This window comes from Monodelphis domestica, chromosome 3, assembly GCF_027887165.1.
Source record: "Monodelphis domestica isolate mMonDom1 chromosome 3, mMonDom1.pri, whole genome shotgun sequence".
NCBI classification, from domain to species: Eukaryota; Metazoa; Chordata; class Mammalia; order Didelphimorphia; family Didelphidae; genus Monodelphis; species Monodelphis domestica.
This window is the reverse complement of record NC_077229.1, coordinates 402196286-402223828: the sequence shown is the minus strand read 5'-3', so window position 1 is coordinate 402223828 and position 27543 is coordinate 402196286. Positions and strand designations below refer to the sequence as shown.

The following is a 27543-nucleotide window of genomic DNA, read 5'->3' as shown; positions in this document are numbered from 1 at the left end:
AGTTTGGCCTCTCTTCTTACATAACTCTAAACTGAAATCCAAAATTGACGGACCATTTCCCAGTTTCATCAACAATGTATCCTATTATGTGGTGCTATAATCATCTGTCAGCTCCTTAATCCCCCAAACCTTATCTTCTTTCCTTACTACTCTATTGAAACTGTTTTCTCAAAGGTTGCCAATGACCTCCTAAGAGTCAAATCCAGGAGCTTTTCTTGGTATCTCTATATTTTAACCTCCCATTTCCCTACAACACTTGAAAAGTTCCATTCTCTTGACTTTTACAACGGTCTCCTGATTCTTTGTCTTTTTTCTTTTAAATGCTCGACTTTGTCTTAGAATTAATACTAAGTATCAATTCCCCAGCAGAAAAGTGGTAAGGGCTAGGTAATGGGGGTTATGTGACTTGCCCAAGGTCCCATAGCAAGGAAGAGTCCAGGGCCAGTTTTGAACCCAGGACCTCCCAACTCTAGGGTTGGCTCTCTATTTACTAAGCCACATAGCTGCCCCCTGATTCTTTTTCTACTTCTCTGATTTCCTTTGTTGGCTCCTGACCCCACATGTTCACTAAGGACAGGCAGCATCAGCCCTCTCCTCTTGTCTTTCTCTACTACCATTCCATAGAAAATGTATATGTCTTATGAGTATGACTCCCAATTCTCAAGCCTCTCCCATTTACTTTGCTCCCAAACTCTAGTCTCCCATCTCCAACTGTTGTCATTCAAATACAACTTTTTGAAAGCCAACACATTATTCTCTTCTTCTTCAGATTCCCTCATTTCTGACAATAGCATCATCATTCACTAGTCACTTAGATTCTAAATCCCAGTGTCACCTATGACTTCTCTTTGCTCCTCACTTTCCATATCCAATCACCAAATCCTGTCATTATCACTTTTGCATTTGAATGGGAATATCAATAATAGCACCTATCTCACAGAATTGTTGTGAGGACCAATGTGTTACTATATGTAAGACACTCTGCAAAGCAGTTTAGAACTTTTAAACTTTAAAGCAGTTTAGAACTTTCAATTATCATAAATTTGTCACGATCATTTCTACTCCTATCACAAGTACACTATTTCAGATCTTTCTAGTTGGTTTCCTTGCCCCTCATCTCTCCTTTGCCTGACTACCTTATACATCATTAGACAGCTCTCTTTCATTCAACCACTTGTTCAATTGTTCATTCAGAACTATCCTCACAACATACAAATATAACCAGAATCAATGATCTTGTGCTCAGTTTTCCTGAAACCCTCCTTTTATTGTGTTGCTTTTCTCAGAAAACATCAGAGGGCTTCACGTGCTTATAGGAAAAATCCAGACCCTGAAGCTTGATATTCAAAACTCTTCACAATCTGACCCTAATCTACCTTTCCAATTATCTGCCATTTCTCCCTAGTAGACAGTTAAACTAACCCTGCCCCCTATCCTTCAACAACTTTTTTCTTTCCTGCCTCCATGCCTTCTCTCAGATTCCCAAGTTGCTTTCTTCCCTTTCCTCTGCAATATATATATATATATATATATACATATTCCTGCCAACCCATCCAAATTCTACTTAGCTTTGAAGGTCCAGTTTGAATCCTACCTGGAAACATTCCTCTATCATTCCAATGTGTAGTGATCACTTCCTCCTCAGAAATCCTCTGACATTTTTGTGTGTACCAATCCAATATTTTAACAATTATATGTTGCCTTTTGTTATGTAACTAATTTTATGTGTGTTTATCTCTCCAATTTGTTTATAAATTTCTTGGGGTAAAGTATCATGTCATTTTTTTTCCTGCATGACAACACAGCATATGTTCATCAAATTAATACTTGTGCTATGTTGGTGGTGGGAGCTGGGGAGGGTGGTGGAATACAAAGATAACAAAGTTATTATCTCACCAAACTCTTCTGAGATTTGGAATTTGGACAAATCTTATATTATCCTCTTAGAGTGAATGATACTCATCATCATAAAGAATATTTAAGTGTAGGAAGGCACTAAAGCATGCCCTAGTCCCAATAAGGAGGGGATCAAGCCTTCTTTCCTTTCTCTCATTCAAGAAATGGGGGAGAGGGATGAGAAGCTAGACTTGAAGACGTAGCATTAATAGTATGTCTACTTTTTTCCTAGGGCTAAATTGTTAATAGTAAAAAAAAGATGAAAACAACGGATTGTCAGATGCCAGAGAAGAAAATGTTCAGAAATCGGTGGCTTATGTTGTGTTATGTAATAGCAACACCCACTGGCCACATGGAGAACATCTCAACACATTCTTTGCCTTGTGAAAACAGTTTCCATTTGGCCTGCCACACTTGGTAGAAAGAGAGAAGCACCTAATACTTTTTTTTGGAGTCCAAATTACTGTGCTTCCCTGGGATGCCAGAGAAGGAATGAGGGCTAATACTGTCAAATACAGACCTGGAATAGGATTTATATTTAAAATGATATTAAAAATTAAAGTTAAGTGTTCACAGCACAGGATCATGGCAGGAGATTTTGGCGAATCAAAGGAATTCACTAGACCCACTGAGTGGAAGTCCCATTGTGGAATTCTAATATAAAGCTCCTTGCATTTCTTTCTAGAAGCCCCAAGTTCTCGCCAGTTTTCTGGACAGAGGCTTTCTGAGCTCACCAAATGTGAGGTGAAACTGAACCTAGTCTCTTTTCCTTTTGCATGTTTCAGATTATTTCCATAATCAGTAGGAGTTAAAATTATTAGTTTACTTTCATAGGATTACAAAAACACCTTCTAGTTACCTAGAAAAAAATACTCATTCCCAACAACTGCACAACTCAAATAACAATAGTACATGCTATAGATATATAGCATTTTCTACTTTATGAAGTCGATCAAGAAACTATCAAGTGCCTCTTCTGTGCCATGCATTGTACTAGGCACTGGTGATGCAAAGACAAAAATTAGTCTCTGCCCTCAAGAAGCTTACCATCTAATGAGGAAAACAACATGTACATGAACAATAGTAAGCAATATATATGAGAGAAATTAAATACAAGGTGATTTGGGTTGGGGGGAACAACACCAGCAGCTAGGGGAATCAAGAAAGGCCTCAGCTTTGAAGGAAATCATGGGCTCTAGGAAACAGAGAGACATCAAGAGAAAATGCATTCCAAGCATGGGAGGCACAGTGACCAGAGATTGGAATAGTACATGTGAAGAACAGAAAGAAGATCAGTTTAGCTAAACAGAAGAGTATATGGGGCCAGCTAGGTGGCTCAGGCAATAGAGAGCCAGGACCAGAGATAAGAGGTCCTGGGTTCAAATCTAGCCTCTGAAACGTCCAGTGACCTACCTCTTACCATTTTTCTTATTTAATATCAGTACTAAGACACAAGGTAAGGATTTTTTTTAAGAGTGTGGAGGAGAGTAACAAATATGACCCACAGTCCACATGTGAACTTTTTTTCAGAGTTACATTCTCCCTTCTGGGGCTAGAAAAAAAATCTGGAACCCCATTCCTTCTCTACAAAAGCTGGAAGGCAGAATGATTTATTCGTCTTTCAAGCTCTCACCATTTCTCCCTTCACACAGGAAAAGATCATTGAATAATCAATCTCCACTAATCAAGAGAGTCTTGTGCAAATGGAATTTGGGGCCCTTTGGTTACATTTACAATAAGGCTGGAAGAGTAATTTTGAGCCAGGTGTGAAAGGCTTTAAAAACCAAACAGAGGAGTTTGGATTTGATCCTAGAAGTAATTGGAGCCACTAGATTGTATGGAATAGGACAGTGATGTGGTTAGATCTATGCTTTCCACTTTCATCATTTCATTGTTTCCTTTAAGCTTGGCATCTGCTATTCCCATTTTACAGAAGGGGAAACTGAGGATCAATAAAATGAAATATTTTGCCTTTTTATTCTACTCATGCTGTTTCTAGATCTTTCATTTTGACCCACAAGACCTAATAAACTCAACACAATGCAACCAGCAAGAAAGTGGTCCAACTAAGTTGGAGTCCATTTTCTCCATTAAACTATACTGAGCTAGTGTTTGCTTATTACCTTCCGCTGTGACAACCAGAGTCTTTCGATGCAGGTCAATTAAAGGTTTAATTAAGCAGAGTCGAGGCTCCTGCTTCTGACTAAGGCAAATTCCATTGTGATTTACAATCATCCAATTTCGGTCATACAACAATCCTTGATTTCCAATGGGCCATTTGGTAACCTGAGAGAGAATCAAAATAAAAGTTAAAACATAATGTAGACATGCTTTAAGCAAGAACTCACTACATAGATTATTGCATAAGTATTTTTAGCACGCTTTGCAAACTAGCTTTTCAAAAGCAAGACTATTATAGTTTAATTATATAACATAATATCATTATAATCACTTAATTATAATTTAAGGGCAACTAGGTGACACAGTGGATAGAGTGTCAGTTCAGATTCAGGAGGAAGACTCCTCTTCCTGAATTTAAATCTAGCCTCAGATAGTTACTAGCTATGTGACCCTGGGCAAGTCACTTTACTCTGCCTCAGTTTCCTTGTGTGTAAAATGAGCTGGAGAAGGAAATAGCAAACAATTTTAGTATCTTTGCCAAGAAAAACCCAAATGGGGTCACGAGGAGTTGAACACAACTAAAAACAACTGAACAACAAGGAATTATAATTTAATCAGTGCATCCAGATCACTTATAGGAAGAAAAGGAGAGGGGAAAAGGGGGAACAAAATTATAACAGATGACATTTATATGAACTTTTAAGGTTTACAAAGTGTTTTGCATATATTAGAAGAAGAGAGAGTAGGGACATATAGATGATTATGGAGCTATTAAGAGTAACAATCAGTATTCAAACTCAACTCTCCCACTTCTTCCACTAATCCATTCTAGCTCCTCATAGCCCTTTCCAAGATGGGAGGTTCCTGCCTTCCAAGCCAATCAAAGCTTTAGCCCAAGTGATTATTCAATTGTTAAAGGGTCTACCACTATGCCTTCCTACATTCAGGTTCCAACCCATTTGATCAATATATTACAAGGATGTACTTGAATAATAAAATAAAACCATTGGCTTTAGAGTCAGAAGACTTGTGTTCAAATCCTGCCTCTGATGCTTACTAATTGTATGACCCTAAGCATAGCACTTGTCCTTCATGGGCCTCTCTTTCCTCATCTATAAAAAGATGAGGAAAAAAAAGTTTAACTAGCTGGCCTCTGAGTCCCCTCTACTCCAAATCTAGGATCTCATGATCATAAATATAGAATGAATCATCTACAATAGGATCATAGTATCCTAAAATTTTGAGTTGTAAGGGACTTTAGAGTCCAACTTCCTCATCTTACAAATGAGGAAACTGAGATAAAGAAAAGTTAGATGACTTCCCCATGGTCATAGCACTAGTAAATGCCTTCAGTGGGAATTGTACGCAGTAAAAAATAATCCCTGTGAGGTCAGAGACTGGTTCTGGTTGCCACGATATACCCCAAGAAATACAATATCATGAATTTCATGGGCACTTGGGAAATGTTTGTTCGATTAGATTGCCCAGAGAGAAAATTTTTCTATCAATCAATTAATCTATAAGCATTTATTAATCACTAGATCTTGTGCTAGGACTTGGAGCAGAAAAATGAACCAGGAGAAATGGACATAAAACAACCAATAAAAATAACTTCTTATTACGGCAAGATTCTCTCCAAGTTAGAGAACTATACTCAAAATATTATGAAAATTGAGTTCAGAAGAACTTCAAGAATATCAAAGGATTCTCATAAATTGGTCTTTTCAATAACACTTGTACAAATTAAGCATTGTAAGTAAGGTAATCTTTGATTACAAGAGGCAGAAGCATACTAAAGCAATAAAAATAACAATAATACAAAAACAACTGAAATCTGTAAACTGATATAAAGCCTTCAAAACATTTCATATCATATGCATTATCTCATTAGCACACCAGACCTACCTCAATGATCATATCGTATGCAATGTTTTTCTTTGTTTTAAAATAAGGCTGCTAGGGGACAGCTGCTTAACTCAGTGGATTAAGAACCAGACCTAGAGATGGGAAGTCCTAGGTTCAGATTTGACCTCAGACACTTCCTAGCTGGGTGACCCTAAGCAAGTCATTTAACTCCCACTACCTAGCCCTTAAAGCATTTCTGCCTTGGCACCAATACTCAGCATTGAGTCTAAGACAGAAGGTAAAAGCTTAAGAAAAAGAAAAGATAAGGCTATTGTATGGACATTTCTCCAAAACTATGCTAAAAGAGAAGTACTCCCAAGGCCAGATGTAAAATGCATACCTCCAAAGCAGCGCAGGATTTGATGGGATAAATATAGATATTGGTGATGGTAAACTTTGGGAGTCGTCCATCTAGTGTTGCTGCAGCGGTCAGTGAAGGAATCTGTAGGCCACCTCCTGGCTTAGTCGCAGGGGGATGAAAATCCGTCTCTTTCGTGGTCATAGAGGATTTGTCCAGCTCAGTTTGTAGGAGGCCATCTTCCTGGCCCAATTTCCCAGTTTCATGCTTGTTGACCCATTCATCTTGTACCACAGGTTCTCCTGTTACAGCAGCAGTTTCCCCAGGAGTTACCTGAAAGGGGAGTTTACTGTCTGCCTTACCTAACCTGGTTGTTATGATGAATTTCAAAAAGGTCTGTGCATCTTCAATAGTGGACATGTAGCCGAACGATATTCTCACTGAGCCCGTAGGGTGACCATCGATAAGGTCTATGTCATCCCCACAGATATGGCCAGCCTAGAAATAAAAAGAAAATAATAAATCCATAGTGATCTTTTTCTTCATTGTTTCATTTCCCACAGATAATACTCAAGGCACATCTAAAAACAAAATTAACATAGGAAAATAGAATTGCCAAGTTAATGAATATTTGTTAATTATCTATCATTCCATTCAGCTCAAGAAAAGGAGAAATACAAGACTCAGAATGTGCAATTTCAAATATATACTGTCATCTTATGACCCAACAAGGAAGTCTAGTACCTAATGATTCCTATTGATGCCCTCTCTGCCTAGCCCCATGTTTTGCTACTGCTTCCAGACAACCCTGGCAAGGCCTGGAATATATATTTTGGTTAAATTATTAAATAAGTTGCAAAATTCTTATTAGAGACAAGCAGAAATTACATTAGGTTAAAGGGTTTTTTACCATTTAATTTAGACTTTCTTCCAGATATTATCTGAAAAATCGAAGGAATAATGTCAAAAAGAAAGCTTTGATTAGAAAGGAGGGAAGCACGAATATGTTTCCATTCCAGGGACCAATCCTGGCACATGTCTCATTGAATAGACTCTCTAGAACCTGGCTCCCTTACATCAGGAAGGAGACCCATATTTATCAAGCATCTACAGTGTTCACAAGAGTCCCAAGAATGGGGTTGGAGGGGGCAGCTGAGAAAGTGTAAAGATAAAATAAGACATTCCCTACCATAAAGGAGTTCAGAATTTCAATGGGGGGAAAAAGGGATGTATCCATACAATTAGAAATCAGAGAGTTTTTATGTGTACTTTCAAAATGGGTATGTGAGATGATCAACTTTAAAGCAAAGAAAGAAGAAAGAGTTATTAGGGAAGACTTCTGAAGTACATGAGATTTGATATGGACTATGAAGAACGAATGGCATTTGTATCAGGAAGAATCGGTGCTAAGCATTCTAGGCAATGAGAACAGCAGAGTAAGGCGAGAATCAGCATGGCATGTGTTGCAGTAGGTAGGAGGGGCAAGGTTCCTGCTATTCAAAGATTATGCAAATTGATAAAGCAAAATTAACCAATAAAGACAGACACCGATAAAGACAGAGCCAATAAAGACTCAGAAAGGGACCCAGATAGAATCCACCCACAACAGTGGTAATCCAATGGCCTGTGTCTCTGTGTGGTTGGCTTATCTTGCTTCTGGCCACAATCGATCTTAAGGGCCTGGGGCAGCATTAAACGGTCTCAGGACTAACCTGAAGATTTTTTTTGATGGTCTCATTGCTGATCTTCAGGTGCCTCTGGCATGCCCCTGTATTACAGAAACAGCCAGTCCGAACATGGATATTGTGAAGACTGGCCATTTTTTCTACCTGTGGGTTAAATAAAATGTGAAAATAGCACAGAGAAACAAGTACATCATTTTAACACGCACATTTTGTGCCTTTGAATTTCCTGATATCGCATATCTTCCTCAAGCTATTTCATCTCTCTGGCCTTGTTTTCCTCATCTGTAAATTAGACTAGATGATTTCTAAGATCCCTTCCAACTCTAAAGTTCTAAGAATCTGTGATTCTACCTCTAACCTAAAAAAAAAAATCACAAACTTTCTGGGTCTCTATTTTCCAATCTTTAAAATGAATGGATTAGCAAATGTAATGGACTTCTCTACTAGCAGCAATGCAATGACCCGGGACAACCCAGAGGAACTTATGAGAAAGATGCTATCCACATCCAAAGAAAGAACTATGGGAGGAGAAACACAAAAGAAAAACATATGATCGATCACACGGCTCAATGGGGATATAATTGGGAATTTTTACTTTAAATGATCACTCTATTGTAAATATTAATAACATGGAAATACATTTTGAACAATGATACATGTATAACCCAGTGGAATTGCTCATCAACTCAGGGAAGGGGGAGGGAAGAGGGGAGGGAAAGAACATGAATCATGTAACCATGGAAAAATATTCTTAATTAATCAAATAATGGATTAGATTAGACTACTTTTTAGTCCTTTTCTAGCTCTTATATTCCCAGCCCTGCTTCTAACCCTATCTAACTCTAACTCTGCCTCTAACTCCATATTATGAATGCATTAATTTGTCTTATTAAATGTAAATAAATGAGAAAATGGTTGTATATTATCTGTTTTTCACTATCTGGTTTACATAAGCTTATAATATGTGCTCTTCTCTACTCCTTCTACCACTACCACCACCACCACTTGTTCATAACGAGACATATAGATCTTGATGGGGTCAGCATGGAAATTTGTTTTGTTTTATTATGCATACTTGTTATAAGAATTTGTTTTCTTTTTATGGAAGGTGCAAAAAGAAAATTTTTGTTTATTTTAAAAGTTAATTTAATTCTCAAAAGAAAAAACATCAGGGGCAGCTGGGTGGCTCAGTGGATTGAGAGCCAGGCCTAGGGATGAGAGGTCCTATGTGCAAATCTGGCCTCAGACACTTCCCAGCTGTGTGACCCTGGGCAAGTCACTTGACCCCCATTGCCTAGCCCTTACTGTTCTTCTGCCATAGAACCAATACATGGTATTGATTCCAAGAGTTTTAAAAAAAGAAAAAAAACATCAGTGCATTATGATTTAGGTTTTTTTTTCTGATTTAAACTATTGTGAATAGACAAAAATAACCAGAAAAATATATATTTAGTCACAAAGTATAGCTCCACATTTCAAATTCATCATTATAATCTAATATTTCCCATCCTTGCCTTACTATTACCTCCTCTCAATGATATTTTGCTGTCTTTTCCATTCAAGGCTTTGATTCCTTAAAACCAAACAAATATTTGTAAAGCTTCTATGTGCAAGGTACTTGCATCATCAGTCATCAGAGCCCTTTTCTTGTCTCTACTTTTCTAGGCAGGTAATAATTTGGGATCCATAAGATTCTACAGTTCTTAGTCCCCTTAGAAGAAAGTGCTACCAAATAGCCTCGTCTCTAAGATTTCTGGCTTATTTAGCTTCACTCCCAAACTTTGTGGCATTAAAAATCAGTTTGGCAGCATCAGGGTTGTTTTTATCAAGAGCCACTGGACAAAAGACTAGGTCAGAATGACCTCTAAAAAAGCAGGACTTCCTATAAGTGACCAAAGTTTCATAAATCAAGAGCTGTAGGAACTATAGATTTACTTGGGGTCATTAGTTTGATTTTAATAGTGGAAAACCATAGAACTTGACCATCAGAGTGTGTTAGCTAATGGACAAAGAGATAAGCTTAGAATTAAATGGGAGGAGAAGAGGAAGCTGGGTTGCCTTCAGACTAAATCTCTGACATATCTAGGACAATTTGGTCCTGCACTGAAGTGTTTTTATCATTTTCCTTCCTCTTGTCTTTTTCATTGCTTTAACTTTAACTTTAAGCTTTAACTGCTTATAGCTGTAAGAATATATTCCTCATAGGATCATAGATTTAGGGCTGGAAAGTATCTTAGAGATCATCAAGTCTAACCCCCTCATTTTACAGATGAAGAATTGATATTTAAAAGAACCTGTGAACTGATCCAACCCTTACCGAAAGAAATTTAGAATTATGTTTTAAAAAGCAAAGCTATTCATACCTCTAGACACAGAGGTTCCACTGCTAGGCATGTACCCTATGAGTATAATTATGGGTTTTTTTAAGTTTTTAAACATTTTACATACAAAAGTATTCATAGCAGAACTTTTAGGGGTACAAAAGATCAAAAACAATGGTATTACCTACATTCTGAGAGATGGCTAATCAAATTGTAGGATATAGGGGGCAGCTGGGTAGCTCAGTGGATTGAGAGCCAGGCCTAGAGATGGGAGGTCCTAGGTCCAAATCTGGCCTTAGACACTTCCCAGCTGTGTGACCTTGGGCAAGTCACATAACCTACCCCACCCCCCATTGCCTAGTCCCTACCACTCTTTTGCCTTGGAACTGTTATAGAGGGTAAAAATGGAGAAGATTTGTGACAAGGGAAAAAGGGACATAAAAGGAATGGTGCCCCCCCCCCAAGTATTGATTCCAAGATGGAAGGTAAGGGTTTAAAAAAATTGTAGGATATGAATACAATGAATTGTTACCACTTCATAAGAAATGATAAATATAAAGAATTTTCTGACCTGATGCAGAATGAAGTGTGTAGAACCAAGAAAATGATATATATAACTATAGCAATGGTAGTGGAAATTACAATTAAACTAACGATCTCTATCTAAATATAAAGAGAGAGCTTGACTTTAGGAAAACATGAGAAACTCTACCTCCTCTTCGTTACAGAGCTGAGGACGTTATAGGTAAGGAATATTACATATATTATTCCTCTGAGTGAATTTCGTTCTTATTTCTTTTAAGTTTCATAGTTTTGATTGGTGTAGAAGTGAACAAGTGAACCATAGTTGATACACACACAAAGAGAAATAAATATGATGCATAAAATCAAAAAGTATCAATAGAAAATATTTAACATTTTTTAACACAAATAGAAACCAAGTTGGGAGGAGAGAGGTTACTACATAATAAATTGTATAAGTTTTAGTGAATGAGTTTTTTGTAAGCATGCCTTCAGCTGCTCAAAGGTAAAGGACTTGGGGGCTGTTCTCTGAATGGTTTGACATTACCATCTAATAATTGCCTTCTAGATATGGAGCCAGGGGAAGATATGTGTTATAATCATCAAGGGGAACCCCCACCCCACTACCTGGGAATAACCAATGATGTCTCCATTGTCATCCAGCACATTAAAGTTAATGATGGGACCCTGGATCTCTGGACTGTTGAACTCTGTATCACTGTAAACCTGAATCACAGGTGCTCCATTTGGGTATCGGAGAGCAACCAGCACTGTGTAGGTGTAGTGAGCCAAGGCAAAAGTGTGTTGTTTTATATTTTCCATTCCACCTGGCAAATAAAATGTTTGTAAGTTACGCTTTTGTTAATAGAAAAAATCAAATACATACAAAATTGAAAAATTCAATTTCTAAGGAGCAAAACGTACATAGCAAAAGTGAATCCATATTATAGAAAGCAAAATTTCCACTGACCTGTTAGTCTTTCTAAAATATCAAATCCATGTTTTAATGCTATAATGTCAAGGAAAGAAATTGTGCCATCTTCAAACCTACAAAAGTCAAATGAGATTAAAACAAAATTAAAAACCTAAGAAAATAAATTGTTTTATGTATAATTTATTGGCTGGGTTTGTCTGGGATCTCCGTGAATGCTTTCTATCTTTCTTCATAATCTAGATTAATCCTAGTTCAGTCACTGATTCCTCACCCTTTTCCTGAGTTCTAGAATTGGATGATGATGATGGCAAAAGGCTAAAATATTAAAATTGTTGAGTTGATACTCTTTCAACCTACCAGAACAAAACTTTGCCCTTATAGAATCAATAAAGCAATTTTGTTTTTAAAATGTAGTTTTTGTAAGAAACTTCCTAGTGAGAGGTTCCCTCCACCAGTGCAAATCAGCAACTTCTCCAGAATTTATCATGTGAGAGAATTATCCAGAGCACTGAAAGCTGACCTTTAATCAAGAAGATCAAATACACACTGGCTGAGTGACTCTGGGCAAGGCACCTCTCCTGACATTTAGTAATTTTCTTGATGCCCTTCAGGATATCAACATTTCAAATAAATCGAGCATGTTCTGCCACAGAACTTTTTACAAAGGAAATACAATGTACAAAGGGATACATTACAAATGTATTTACAAATACAAATTATGAAGGAAATGTAATTTCCTTAATATGTATTTTGTATTTATAGCTGAACATGTTGGTTTCCCCCAAGGTGAATGTAAGTTCCTTGGGGAAAAAATTATTTCGTTTTCATTTCTATCTCCAGGCACCTGACACAGTGCCTGAAACATTCAAGACACTTAACAAGGTTGTCAAATGAAATCATTTATGAGGTACCTGAGGTATTTCCAGGGAGCTCTGAACCAAATCATTCAAATCTCAGCTCTGCCATTACAAATAGGTGGATGTCTGTTCCCTCCAACTGCTGTAACTCTGGACCCTGAAGTTTGACCAGGAAAACCATGCTCAGCACACAGGATCCTGCTGGACTATCAGATGACCTTCCATCTGCCTGGGCTATAGCATCCTGCAACTCATGTCCAAACTAGAGTTTCATGCAATGTACACAGGACAGCTAAAACTTCCTAAAAATGATGTGGAAGGCTAATCCTGGATTTAATCACACGACAGGGGAAAAAATAGGTAGTAATCTGGGTATCATCTTAGTAAACACTTCACTTAATGCCCTCCAGAAACAACTTTTGACAAAGAAAATTATTTACTTGGCCTTCCTTAGTACCTATTAGGTCACAAATCCTACTTCTTTTTCCCATTTTGAAAGGCTTTCTTAGACCTTCAAGAACTCCTTTTCAAATATAAGGTATTATATTTATATTATAATACCCCCTTAGGTATCTTAGATACTTACTAGTTGTATGACCCTCACCATGTCATTTAATTTCCCCCAACTTAGTTTCTCAACCCGTAAAATGGAGATAATAACAACACCTGCCTCACAAGGTTTTTTTGAGGATCAAATGAGATAATGTCCAGAAAAAGCTTTGGAACTATATAACATCGGCTCTTATTGTTATTGTGAGTACGATTACTTAGAGGAAGATATTCATCACCTTTTGCTTTTATACAATGGCTAAACCAAAAAAGTAAATCATGAGGATCTAGGTGCTTCCTAAGTTACCAGAAGAGATATGGCTGGGGATGTAGGCTCTAAATGAACATCCCAATGCAAACACCAACACCATGGAAATAGGTTCTGATCAAGGACACATGTAATACCCAGTGGAATTGAGTGTCAGTTGCGGGAAGGGTGGAGGGAGGGGAGGAAAATAATGTGATTCTTGTAACCAAGGAATAATGTTCTAAATTGACTAAATAGATCAATTGAAAAACCGTAAATAAATAAATAAATGTAATTGAGAAAAAAAATAAGTTACCAGAAGAATGAGTAAGTGACTTCCAGTTAAGTCAAGTCAACAAGGATTTAATAAGTATCTACTATATTATAGATATTATAGGTACTGTGGGAAATCTTGCAATTCAAAGAAAGGCAAAAACAGTCAGTGCCCTCAAAAAGGTTCATAAATTAATGTGGGAAGAAAAATATGCAAACTAGGTACAAACAAGATTTGATTTGTACAGAATAAATTGGAAATAATCTCAGAGAGGAGACTTCTCTGTTTAATCCTCATAAAGCTCATAAGAATAATGTACAATAAAGAGCCAGTGGAATTGAAGTCAGAAGACCTAAATTCATACTCTACCTCTTACCTTAACTGATTATATGACCTTTGATAAATCACTTAACCTTTGGGGCCCATTGTTTCATTTATAAAATGAAGATAATATTTATTCCACCTACATTGTAGAATTGCTCTGAAAGTTATCTGTGATCATATATTTGAAGTGCTTTGCATCCTCTATAGCAGAAGTGTCAGCCACAAGTAGTCTTCTTCCCAATGCAACCCCAACCAGATTAAAGGTGATTGGAAAATGTTAAACAAAATAACCCAAAATGTTCAACAGAAATCCAACATAGAGAGCTCTAATTTGTGGTTTTGTTAGTCATTATGCAACCAATGGAGGATCCAATTGCTTTCTGAGTTTGATCTCCCTGCAGTTTATAGCAGCTATGCCAGTCATTTCATCCCCTCCTCAATTAACCCTTTGTTAGTCTCTGCTTTTACCAAGAGGAGTGCCCAGTTTGTATGTAACACACTCATATTATGACCAGGCAGTTTGAGGTGTTCAAGGATAATATCATTTATGAGCAGCACCCCCATTTTTTGTGAAGGATCAATTTGGCTTGATCCTTGAGCCCTCCATTAGGTTTTTTTTAATGTTGGGTCAGCTGGGTGGCTCAGTGGATTGAGAACCAGATCTGGAGATGGGAGGTCCTAGGTTCAGATCTGGCCTCAGACACTTCCTCACTGTGTGACCCTGGACAAGTCACTTAACCTCCAATGCCTTACTACTCTTCTGTCATGGAACCAATACACAGTATTGATTCTAAGATGGAAGGTGAGGGTTTTTTTTAATTAGAATAGCCAAACCCCAGTCTCGTTTTCATCATCCAGCAAATTTCTCCCAGTTCTTTCTAGTCTGATTTCATTGACTCTCTTAAGATTCATCTTGTTACACCTCTCTCTTCCTCTTTAAATCATTCCAGAAAAACATTTTCCTTGTCTAAATAAGTCCCATTTCTCCTACATTGATTACTTTTATCTAGGTGAGTCTCAAGTATAAATAGGCTAATATATGTGTATGTACATATGTATGTATTTATATTTACGGAGGTATATATCCTTTATCAAATAGACTAGAAAATATATGATCTGGATCAAGCACATAATCTTAATGGAGTGGGGATGGGTAAGAGAAAAAATAAAGGATCTTCCTTCACAATTCTCCTAACACCCCGAGGCCCTGAGAAAGATAAAGACACCCTGGTAGAAGGAAAAGTTATATAAGGCATTCCTCGCATCTCTGTCAATGGTGAAATCAGAACTGGGGTTCAGGGATTCCCTGAAGATGTTTATGCCTTTCCAGCTGAAGTCAACATTCAGTGGGACCTTACTAAATGCTTGGATCTATAATTCTTGTTCATTCCTCCTTGCTTTTAGGACAAGTTTAGCCAAAGGACTGGACAGCTCCTTGCTTCTTCATTTTTTTTTATCCCTTACCTTCTGGCTTAGAATCAATACTGTGTATTGGTTCCAAGGCAGAAGAGTAGTAGGCTCTGAGCCTTCATGCCCTCTGGAGTAGACTCTTACCTTTCAGATACAGATTTTCTGGGGACATAGAAATCTTCTCCAACCAGATATGCAGCAGCTGTTCCTCCTCCAAAGTAAGTTTTCTGGAGAAAGTGAGAAACTCGATTGTTGACCAACAGTGCTCCTAGGCCAGTGGGGAATCCAAAGATTTTGTAAAATGAAATAACAATAAAGTCTGCTGCATGGATTGTCAGGTCTAAAGGAGAGGTGCTGACGTAGGAGGCTGCATCAAGCAACACAAACCATTTCCCTGGGGTGGTCATGGGGCTCAAACGTCCAGACTTCAGCATTTCTATCCAAGAAAGGGGGTACTTAGTTCCTGAAAAATTGCTCTGAGCTGGGTAACAAAAGAGATGAGGGGTCTCACAGGCTGGTTCATAAACTGCTCCATTGCTTTTCTCTGACAGTAAAATGTCCTCCGGCTTCAGAGAAACTGATGACACTTGCATTGCCTCAGCTATCTTCCTGATGCCCACCACAGAAGTGTGGCTGTCTGAGAGGTAACAAAACCTGCTTCCCTCATTCTCTGAGCTTGCTGAGCTCCAGGGGAAGGCTTCTGCTACCAGTTTGAGTGCAGCTGTGCTTCCTGAGGTAAAAATGACACTGTAGTCTTCAGAAGTAGTATTGAAGTGTTCTAAGATCCTAAAAGAAAAGCAGAAGAAGGTTGGCTGATTCCTTGTTTTGATTTTAAATATAAACTGCATCTCCTTGCCACAAGTCATCTAATCCTAAAATGTCTACCTTAGTTTGAAGAAGAATGATCGTTTGTATTAGCTATGATTTGAGGGCTAGGACCCAAACAGATTGGAAGTGAGCACTGCAATGTAAAAATGACAGTACCCTCGCCAATTTTCAATTTTCCAAGCCTTAAAATACAGGCAGTTAGGTGGCTGAGTGGATAAAGCACTGAGCCTGGAGTCAGAAAGACCAGAGTTCAAATCCAGCTTCAGACACTTTACTTCCTCTATGACTGTGAGCAAGTCATTTAACCTCTGTAAACCTTAATCCACTGGAGAAAGAATTGGGGAAAGCATTCCAATATCTTTGCCAGGGAAACCCCATGGACTGTATTGGTGTGCTGTGGCCCACAGGGTCTTGAAGAGTCAGACACAACTGAACAACAACACCAAGCTTTAAAACCTCCTACATGAATGAATCTGAGGTAGAACAGAACAATTTTGATTAAATACAACTATATGGTTACAAATTTAAGTACAGCCTAACAGCAAGCATTTAGTAAGTGTCTGTTTACTGAAATATATTAAAAGTAATCATATTCTTCCCCCCGTCATCCTGCAAGGACAATGCCTGGGCTTCGTCATGTTCTTTTGTTCATTTGTTCTTTCAGGTTGAACACGAGATAGCAAAATTTAAATGTCTTAAAATGATCAGTCCATGACTTAATTCTTTCCTCACTCTTCCTCCTAACTTATATTGAATTTACTTTGTACATGTTTATCTGTGAAATGCTTCTCCCCCAACTCCCAGTAGAATGTAAATGCTTGAAAGCAGGAATTTTTATTATTTTTCCTTTTCATCCCAGCACCTCACATGGAGTGGGTATTAGCTAAATGTGTTTTGTAGTGATTTTGACATCATTTAATAATAATTATAAGATTTGGCATGTTCTCCTTTCTTATTCTCATAAATGTATGTTTACTATGTCCTATAATGTGCATAAAACTCATTGCAATTGATCTGTGTTAAAGAGCTGGGATTTTTGAAAAAGCTTGATTAAAAAAAATGAAACTGAGATTCATTGTGAGAAATTAACATTGATTAATTTGTCCAAAATTAATAGAATCACTCAAAATTTCAAAAAGAGACTAATCAGTTCCCAGTGTCTAATACTTCATTGCACACTTTTCTCTTAGACTGGTAAAAAATTCTCCTATTGTGGGATGACTATATTTCTGCAGGTCTGTTTTTTATTATTGGGTTTCGTTTGATTTTTTCCAGCTACACATGATTCTCTCCTCTATCTACTTTTGCTTGAAGACTGGCTGAATGTCTGTTCCTATTGTGGCAAGTTTTGTGTATACTAGATATCCTGGAACTTTCTTACCCATTGGTCTTAGATCAACATTTTAAAAGAGTAGAGCTCTTCTTATTTTTGATTGGGGTGTCTTATCTCTGGATGCCAGGCTGGCCTGAATAGATGGTTTTCTGCTCTGAATGCTTTAAGTACAATTGTTGGGTCTACTGGGTCAGCCATATGCTGCTGAAGTTTTTCAATGACCCTTGATCGAGCTGTCATCTTTTCTTGTTAGTGTTTTAACTTTTTTGTAAGTAGAATTTGGAGTTTTCGGTGCAAACACTGCAAATCTAGTCTTGATAAATGGCTTTTCTAGTTCACCTTCACTGTCAAATAGCCAAGTTGGTCTGTTATCTTGTACTTTCTCTGCAGTTTTTTTCCCCAATTTCTTTGCTTTTCGACTCTGAAGGGTTTCAGAAATATCGTCTTCATTATAAAGACAAGCAATTTGGAAATCAACTTTAAAATTCTGATAAACCCAATAACCCACCATGACTCCAGAGACCTGATGATAAAGCATGCTACTCATCTCCTGACAGGGAGGTGATGACCTCATGATGTAGACATATTTTTATTGGACATAACTAATTCAAGAATTTGTTTTTCTTGACTATACATATTTCTTATAAGGATTTTAACTTTCCTTTTGCAAGAGAAGGTAGGAGGTTAGAGAGAAATCAAATGTTTTTTTAATCTTAAAATAAATGTCATATAGCAGTTTTCCTTGTGGTCTAATAAGTAAAGAAATATTTTATTCAACATTTCCCAAATTAAATATAAAGAAATGGAGTTAATATTTGATTTAGGTGAAGATAAATTGGTAAATCTAGATAAATTAGATTCATAAGCTACAAAAGAAAGTTGAAAGGACAAAATAAACCATGAAAGAGAGGTGGAGATACACTACTACCTTAATCCTTTCTTCCAGACTTCTCTGGTCAATGATCTTATTGGCACATGAGGCTACTTGACATTTGTTTCAGCCTCTGAATATTATTCTGTTGGCATATTAACTGAGCATAACATTGTTTTAATGGCTAAGGTGAACTTGTGTGATTTTAACATTAAGGGATATGATGACATTATATGTGCCTGTGATGAAATAGAGAATAGGAACCAGATGTATGATTTCATTTGTATACAGGGAAGTCTCAGGTGAGGAAACACTCTCAACAAATTCAAATTGGCACCTTCTCCACAACTCAGAGCCCTGGAGAGCTGTCTAGAGTACTGAAAAGTTGGGACTCGCACAGAATCTACAGCAAGTATGTGTGAGAATGATTTGAGCTGAGATCTTCTTAGCTTCAAGGCCAGATCACTATCCGCTATTCCTTTCCAGGAAAAGTTGTCGTTGTTGTTGAGTTGTGTTTCAGTTGTGTCTGACTCTTCATGACTCCATTGGGGTTTTCTTGGCAGAGATACTGAAGTGATTTCTCATTCCCTTCTAAAGCTCATTTTACAGTTGAGGAGATTGAGCAAACAGAGTGGAATGACTAACCCAGAATCACACACAACTAGTAAGTATCTGAGGCAGATTTGAAAAAGGAACTTTTCTGACTCCAGACATGGCACTCCATAATCTATGGCACCATCTAACTGCCTATTTCTAGGTGGAGAGTCTATAATAAATTGGAGATGCTAACCTGGCATCAAAACTTGAAAAATACTAACATCAAAATCAAATTGCTTCTTTAGATAATTGATTTCTCCTTGCTACTTTTCTTTCTCCTTTCCATAAGCATTCTTCCCTCACCATCCAACCCTAAAGATTTTCTGGCCATCTCATACTAATCATTTGTTGTTTGGTTTCATCTATGGGATGTTGTTATTTTTCTGCTCAGTTGTGACTCACTCTTAGTGACCCCATGGACCAAAACATATCCCTAATAGGCAATCAGAGATTAAGTGACTTGACCAGAGTCACTCAAGAAGTATTCGAAGCTGGACTTGAATTCAGATCTTCCTGGATCCAGGCCCAATGCTTTTAACCACTGAACCACAGCTGCCTCTGAACATGATAGTAGATGATAACCTCATATATGATAGGCAGTGTTGCATTAATGGATAAAGAGATGACTTCAAAATCATAAAGGCTTGAGTTCAAGTCCCAACTCTGTCAAGCTGTGACCCTGGGTTAATCACTTAATACCTTTGTGTTCCAGTCAACTCTTCAAAACTTCAATGTACAATCTTAGTTGGTGAAATAACAGATTAAGACAAACTATCAGATGGTATCTAATTTATGGGCAAATTTCTTCAGACCTCAGACTAACAAGAGAAAACATGTACACACTTCACATAAAAGATAAAACAAGTCAAGGACAAAAATATCATAACCAAAGAAACAGGACAATTAAATACCAAGTAGTAACATGCATGCAACCTGTACAAAGTTTCTTTTACCTATACCGCACATGTTCAATAGTGTCATAAGTAAGTTTGCTGCTGATATGCTGGCTGTGAGGATTACCTAGGAGAAAATTAAAAAGGCATAGCTGTCAAATCACACATATATACTCTCTTTTTGCACTTTATCAAAGTGTAATTCCTTAGTAGTTTGGAGAGAAGGAAAATATAGAAATATAGACTCCTGGGATTAGAGGAGATTTCCCAAGTCATCCATTACCCATCCTTACCCAATTCTCTCCTGTAGCATCTTCAGCAGATATTTTTCTGCTACCCTACTACCCCTAGGAATAGAACACTATTTCATAGGGCAGCCTGCTCCTTGTTGGGCAACTCTACCTCCTGATTAAGTTCTTTGTCAAGTTGAACTGAAATTTGCCTCTCTATTATTTAGACATCTCCATCTGAAAACTTGATATATTCAAAATGGAACTCATTATCTTCCACCTATATTCTTCCACTCTTTCCTACCTTCCCTAGAAATATTCTCTACTACTACAAAGGACAACATCATCCTCAAGATTGCAACCTAGGAGTCATCCTGGATTCATCACTATCTCTCCCTCTGCCCCCAATATCCAATCTATTGCAGAAACCTGATTATTTCAACTTTGCAACATCTCTCAAACCTCTCCCCAATCCAATCCATCCTCTATTCAGTCACCAAAGTGGTGGTCTCAAAACTCAGGTATAATCATGACATTCCCTACTGAATAAATTCCAACAACTTCCTATTGCTTCTAGGATCAAATATAAATTTGTTTGGCATTCAAAGCTCTTTATAAGCCAGGCCCACCTCATAGACACACACCTTTCCAGGCTTCATACACCTTACTCCCCAACATGTACTCTTCAGTCTAATGGCACTGGTGTCCTGGGTATCCCCTAAACCAGACACTCCACATCTCAGCTCAAAGCAGTCTCTGTCACCCATGACTAAAATCCTTTCCCTCCCCAATTGCAACTATTGACTTTCTTAGTTTCTTTTAAGTGTCAATTAAATTCTTAACTTCTGAAGGGAAACTTCACTAAACACCCCCTCTTAATGCCAGTGTCTTCCCCTTATTAACTATATCCTATTTGTAGCTTGTTTTGTATATATTTGTTTGCATGTTTTCTCTTCCTTCGAGTGTAAGCTTCTCAAGGGTAAGAACTGTCTCTTGCCTGTACCTCTATCGGTTAATATAGTGCCTGGCACATAGTAAGCACTTAATAAATGTTTACTTATTGACTGATTATTTGAGTATTAACTCCCTAGTTATTGAAGACAACAATCATGACCCCCTAGAATCTCTGATTTGTCTTAAGACCCATTTGGTGAAGGCTAATCCTATATTGAGTTTTATTTGTAACAGTAGAAATTACTTAATAAATAGATAACAAATACTCACCTTCTGACTCAAACATTTGATATGCATGCATCTCTCCCAATACTCTTCCAGATATTTATATAATAAATCCCACTAAAAAGCTAACCAGTCTTCAATCCCATCAATTCACCAAATATGTAATAAATGCCTACTATGTTCTCAACTCTGTGTTAAAGCCCTATGACAGTTAATTTGGCTAAGTTTTAAGGAAAAGAACATAAGGAAGTTGCTTGATCTTTACCATAGACATTTTTTGTTAGATCATCCATAAACCTTGTAAGTTGACTTTGTGGATACAGAGTTGTGCCCGCATGGTCAAGGTATGTAATTCCTAAAAGAAAACACAGAACAAAAGTTACATTTCTGGATATCAAATTCAAAGTTTAGCAACCCAGCACATTTCCTTTCACCATGTATCTTCTTGATCTTTCTACATTCGATTTCACAGTCATTGGAATTCTATTCCTCATATTAATTTTCTTTGAAGCTGGAACTGAGTCCTATACATTTAATTTCACAGAAGGGTAGAGCTGGAAGGGACCTTAGAGAATTTATTTGATAGGTCCCATTTTTCTAGATAATTTTAAAATGTTGGTGTCAAAAGCAACATTGTACATTAAAGTATTTTTAAAGTAATGAGGTTTCCTTAATGCTCTCTTGGGCTTTAAAACTGGAAATGTCATGATACCTGTTAAAGGATGAATATCACAAATCCCTTTTTCTTGGAGAAATAATAACATTTTTATAGTCTGACAGTTTCAAAAGCTGGAAAAGAAGGTCTCCCCACCCAGTTGCCATATCTGGAGAAGAGAAGGAATAATAGAAACACTTCCTCAGCCAATTTGCTAGTAGAGAAGGAGGTCAAAAGGAAGTTATTCATCATTTTTCCTCCTCCTTGGGCCCTAGGCTATCTCTTTTATAGCTAGCTGGGGAGAAGAAAGAAAGAAGACAAAAGTAAGTTTCAATCACACTTCAAATTCCTTTGGCTGACATTCAAGGTCTTCCTCAGACTGGTACCACGTTACCACTAGCCTCATTTTGTACTTCTCTCCACATAGTCTATGCATCTGTAAAACTAGAATATTGCTCACTCACTGTCTTCCATCCATCCATCCTTGAACATACTACTCACTATTTAACTTCTACTCATCTTTTAAAAGTCAACTCAAATGCTACTTCTTCCAAGCAGCCTTCTTGGATCTTGCCAGTCAGTAATAACCTTTCCTTGCTTCAGACTTCACATGGCATGTTGCTCCCCACTGGCAAACTTTTCTTGTAGTATTTTTGTACAGTAGGCTTTTGTGTGTCTACCACAGTGGGAAAAGCCTTGGCTCTAGAATCAAAGACTTGGAGTCCTCAGACACTTTCTAGCAATGTGACCAGAGGCAAGTCATTTAACTCCCATTGCCTAGCCCTTACCAGTCTTGCCTTAAAACCAGTGCACAGTATTAATTCAAAGAGGGAAGGTAAGAGTTTAAAAAAAATTTTAAGACTTAGAGTCAAATCCTTCCTCTTCTACTTACAAAGAGACAGCTAGGTAATGCAGTGGATAAAGAATCAGTTCGTCAAGAGGACCTGAGTTCAAATATGATCTCAGACATTTACTAGCTATTTGACATGGACAAGTCACTTAATCCTGTTGGCCTTAATTTCCTCATATGTAAAATGAGCTGAAGATGAAAATGGAAAACCATTGCAATATCTCTACCTAGAAAACCCCAAATGAGGTTACAAAGAGTTGGACACCATTGAACAACAAAGCTATTTACAACATAAATGACCTTGGGTAAGTCACTTGATTGAGGTCCACAAAAATTTTCTCCTCTGTAAAGTGAGGAAGTTGGACCAGATGGCACCTGTGCTAAGGGAGGTAGTGTAGTAAATTGGAAAGGATGCTGAAACCTGAGATCAAATCCCAACTCTGCCATTTGCTGCCAGTGCAACCTTTAGTGACACAATCTGTGGGCCTCAGTTTCTTCAGTTATAAAATGGGAGTGGGGGGCACATGTAAAATCTACATTAGATTGAAGGGGTGAGAAGGAGAGAGAATTTGGAACTCAAAAATTTTTTAAAACAAAGTTTAAAAATTGGTTTTATATATAATTAAGGGATAAATATTTTAATAAAATAAAATGAGTGGTTCAGTGTATTTGACCTCACATGTATCTTACAGCTATACATTTGTGATCTTGTCATCTAGTTCTATAATCTTCTTATACTTTAAATTCCTTTGAAGAAGAACATTGGGGCAAAGCAAGTTGATGGCCTGGTAGAAACCAATCACAGGATGGTGAGAGCAGGAAACAAGGAGAGGGGCAGGCTCCATTCAGCCAGACCCTCAGGAGAGCAGCTCAGCTACAGCTCTGGCTTTGTCTCAAAGGGTACCCTAGGCAAGGAAAGGAGAAGACAAGTGGTAAAGACAGTGGGCAGCAGAGTCTGAGTTCCAGTCCAGCCTAGAAACTGGGAAAGAGGTCCTGTCTTGGTCCTGGTGAACCTGTCTTTTCAGGACCAATAACAGACATTAAAAGACAAGCCCTCTTGTGAACTGATCCAACCATTCTGGAGGGCAATTTGGAACTATGCCCAAAGGGCGACAAAAGAATGTCTACCCTTTGATCCAGCCATAGCACTGCTGGGTCTGTACCCCAAAGAGATAATGGACAAAAAGACTTGTACAAAAATATTCATAGCTGCGCTCTTTGTGGTGGCCCAAAACTGGAAAACGAGGGGATGCCCATCAATTGGGGAATGGCTGAACAAACTGTGGTATATGTTGGTGATGGAATACTATTGTGCTAAAAGGAATAATAAAGTGGAGGAATTCCATGGAGACTGGAACAACCTCCAGGAAGTGATGCAGAGCGAGAGGAGCAGAACCAGGAGAACATTGTACACAGAGACATACACTGTGGTGAAATTGAACACAATGGACTTCTCCATTAGTGTCAATGCATTGATCCTGAACAACTTGGAGGGATGTATGAGGAAGAACACTATCCACATTCAGAGGAAGAACTGTGGGAGTAAAAACACCGAGGAAAAACATAACTGATCACATGGGTTGATGGGGATATGATTGGGAATGTAGACTCTAACCAATCACCTTAGTGCAAACATCACTAATATGGAAATAAGTTTTGATCAGGGACACACGTGAAACCCAGTGGAATTGCACATCGGCTACAGGAAGGGATGGGGGAAGGGGAGGGAAAGAACATGATTTCTGTAACCATGGGGAAATAATCTAAATTAATTAATTAAATAAATTTTTTCAAATAAAATGAAAAACAAGCCCTGGCCAGGTAGAATCAGAGGATGAGCGGACAGGGACACCCCAGAACAGATGCTTGAGGTTGCATCAGATGCTCTGTTTTGCCCCATCATCACATCTGGTACAAGTAAGCTGGACAAAGGAACTAATCCAGCAAAAAATAAGCTACTGGGTAACACTGGGCATTGTTGTTGTTGAGTTGTTTCAGTTATGTCCAGTTCTTCATGATCCCATTTTGGGGTTTTCTTGGCAAAGCTCCTGGAGTGGTTTGCCATTTCCTTCTCTAGCTCATTTTGCAAAGGAAGAAACTGGCATTGAGGCAAACAGGGTTAAGTAACTTGCCCAAGATCACACAGTTAGTGTGTGTCTGAGGCCAGATTTGAACTCAAGAAAAGGAATCTTCCTGACCCTAGGCACAGCACTCTCTTCACTGTACCACCTAGCATTGCTCTAATGACACAGAAACACTGGCCACATTTTCATGTTATCGGTGTCCCCTGGCCTAATTAATAATAGGGAAAAACATTTTCTGTAGTCCTTGAAAACCACCAAACTCCAGAGAAGAACTGGATGAATCAGATGGATGTGGATCAAGGCATAATTTCACATCAGTATATTTACAGTTTTATTTGGAGGTTTTGGTTCTATATGAGAGTGCTCTTACAATGAGCAATATGGTGGTGTGTTTTGCATGGTGATTAAAATAAAATTTTTAAAAAGAAAAGGGGCAACCAGGTGGCTCAATGGATTGGGAGTCAGGCCCAGAGATGGGAGGTCCTGGGTTCAAATCTAGCCTCAGATACTTCTTAGCTGTGTGACCCTGGGCAAGTCACTTAACCCCCATTGCCTAGCCCTAACTGCTCTTCTGCCTTGGTACCAATACACAGTATTGATTCCAAGACAGAAGGTAAAGGTTCAAAAAAGAAAACCACCAGAGTGGTCATACTTAAGCTTTTAATTATCTAATACATTTTATAGAATGATAATCATGTGACTATACCCTGGAGGTAATGTAGTACTAGCTGCCAGCCCTAAATGGTCATTGTCTCCATCACTCTCTCTAAAGATCTAGGCCTCTGGTTCAGTCACACTTGATTTCTCCCTCCAGACTTCTCACCAGGCTCCATGCCACCATCTTTCTTCCTCTTTGCCTTTCCAGGTATCTGACTATAATTAAGAGCACTGTTATTACTCCTGACAAGTCTATTCCCTTATGGCTCAACTCACCATCTTTGTAACTTTCAAAGCAAAATATCCTTTCATCCCCACTACTCCCCTGTATGTGTTGTCCCCCCTACCTAGAATATAAAATCCGGGAGAAGAGCACTTTCATATCCCTGGAACTTGGCATATTGCTTGCAATAAATGCTTATTTATTTTTTCATGTATTCATTTTTGCCTACACATCTGCATGCTTTACCTTTGTGTGAAAGATGCAAATGAACACAAAGGCAAGATGTCTTCAGGTACTTAAAAAGATGGGGAGGGGGGCGGAATCATGACAAAAAACACTATCCATTGCCATAGAAGAAACCAATGGAGCATGGAGGTAGATCAAAGCACGCCATTCTTCCCTTTATTTCCTCCATGGACTTTTCTCTAGTGTAAGCAATATGTATCTTCTTTCTGACAACCAGATGAACATGGAAATATATATGATAACCCATGTACCACCTATACCATGTTACCTGTTATCTTGGGGGAGGGGAGAAGAGGAACAATGGAAAGGAGAAAATAATGATTGCAAAATGTCAAAAATGATTATTAAAATATATATAGACGTAACCTGGAAAAAATAAATAAAAACAAAAGGTCTAGGTTATCTCTGGGGCTCAGAATTCATTTTAGTTTTATGTTCTACATCAGAGGTTACCAATTTGTATACCCTGGACCCATTTTTTTTATTTAAATGTTTCCCCTAAGTGTGTTTTATATGATAAAACTTGCATGACCTAGATCAAATTGCTCACCATCTTTGAGTGGAGGGAGGGAAGGGAATGAGGGTGATTGTTTGGATCTTAAAATTTTGGAAAACATTGAAAATTATCATTATATATTATTGAGAAAATAAAAATATCTTTGAATAAAAAAGTTTCCCTTGGTGTCTGGATTTTGTAACAGAAAATTCATGTATGCTTTCAAATGAGAAAATCATAGAATATTATAGGCAGTTGCTTAGTGATATAACTTTATAGATAAGGAAAGTGAGGTTTAGAATTGATGTCACCTAATAAGGGTTTAAAGCGTTAGTGTCCAGATTTGATTCAAAGTCCATGTCTACCAACTGTGAATAGTCCACATATCTGCACTGAGTTGTGTTGTGTCTGACTTGGGGCAGCAGAATTTTAGCACTTGTTACATTGAAACACAAACAGCAAAATGAACTGAAAGTGGAGCCAGATAAAAAAAAATTCAGACTTTGAGGGCAGCTCAGTAGCTCAGTGGATTGAGAGCCAGGCCTAGAGACAGGAGGTCCTGGGTTCAAATCTGGCCTCAGACACTTCTCAGCTGTGTGACCCTGGGGAAGTCACTTGACCCCCATTGCCTAGTCCTTACCACTCTCCTGCCTTGGAGCCAATACACAGTATTTATTCTAAGATGGAAAGTAAGGTGTATTAAAAAAATGTTTTTGAAACTTCCTTAGATTCTACCAGAGTCTCCTCTCTGGGCACCATATACTACCAAATGGCACTAGTCACATATCTTCTATGTATTGAGAAAGTACATAGTGACAAAAGCTGCCATGAATTTAATGACTACTCTTTTAAATTAATTTTTATTTTTAATCACAATAGCATGCACAAATGTTTGAGAAATAATAATACAGACCAAACAGCTCTTAATCGATGGGTAGTATCAGTAGAGATACTATGTGTACTGTAGCACACATTGGGAGCAGAGTATAGCATTTTTAGGTGTTAAAGGGGATCTGCATACTGGAAAAAAAAATGAAAGTCATTATCCTATGCCATCT

At 37.9% G+C, this 27543-nt stretch overlaps 1 protein-coding gene across 2 annotated transcripts in view; it reads right to left on the bottom strand.

Moving 5' to 3' along the window:
• Positions 1-27543, bottom strand: part of MOCOS (molybdenum cofactor sulfurase) — a 120732-nt gene that overhangs the window by 63846 nt on the left and 29343 nt on the right. For both annotated transcript variants that reach the window (XM_056824359.1, XM_001367718.4), the window contains exons 2-9: positions 21540-21629; positions 19926-19992; positions 15488-16129; positions 11719-11795; positions 11376-11575; positions 7933-8049; positions 6263-6718; positions 4020-4182 (exon numbers count right to left, since the gene is read on the bottom strand). In XM_056824359.1, the coding sequence (XP_056680337.1) occupies positions 4020-4182; positions 6263-6718; positions 7933-8049; positions 11376-11575; positions 11719-11795; positions 15488-16129; positions 19926-19992; positions 21540-21567 (1750 nt within the window). In that variant the 5' untranslated portion in view covers positions 21568-21629. The remainder of the gene's footprint in view (positions 1-4019; positions 4183-6262; positions 6719-7932; positions 8050-11375; positions 11576-11718; positions 11796-15487; positions 16130-19925; positions 19993-21539; positions 21630-27543) is intronic.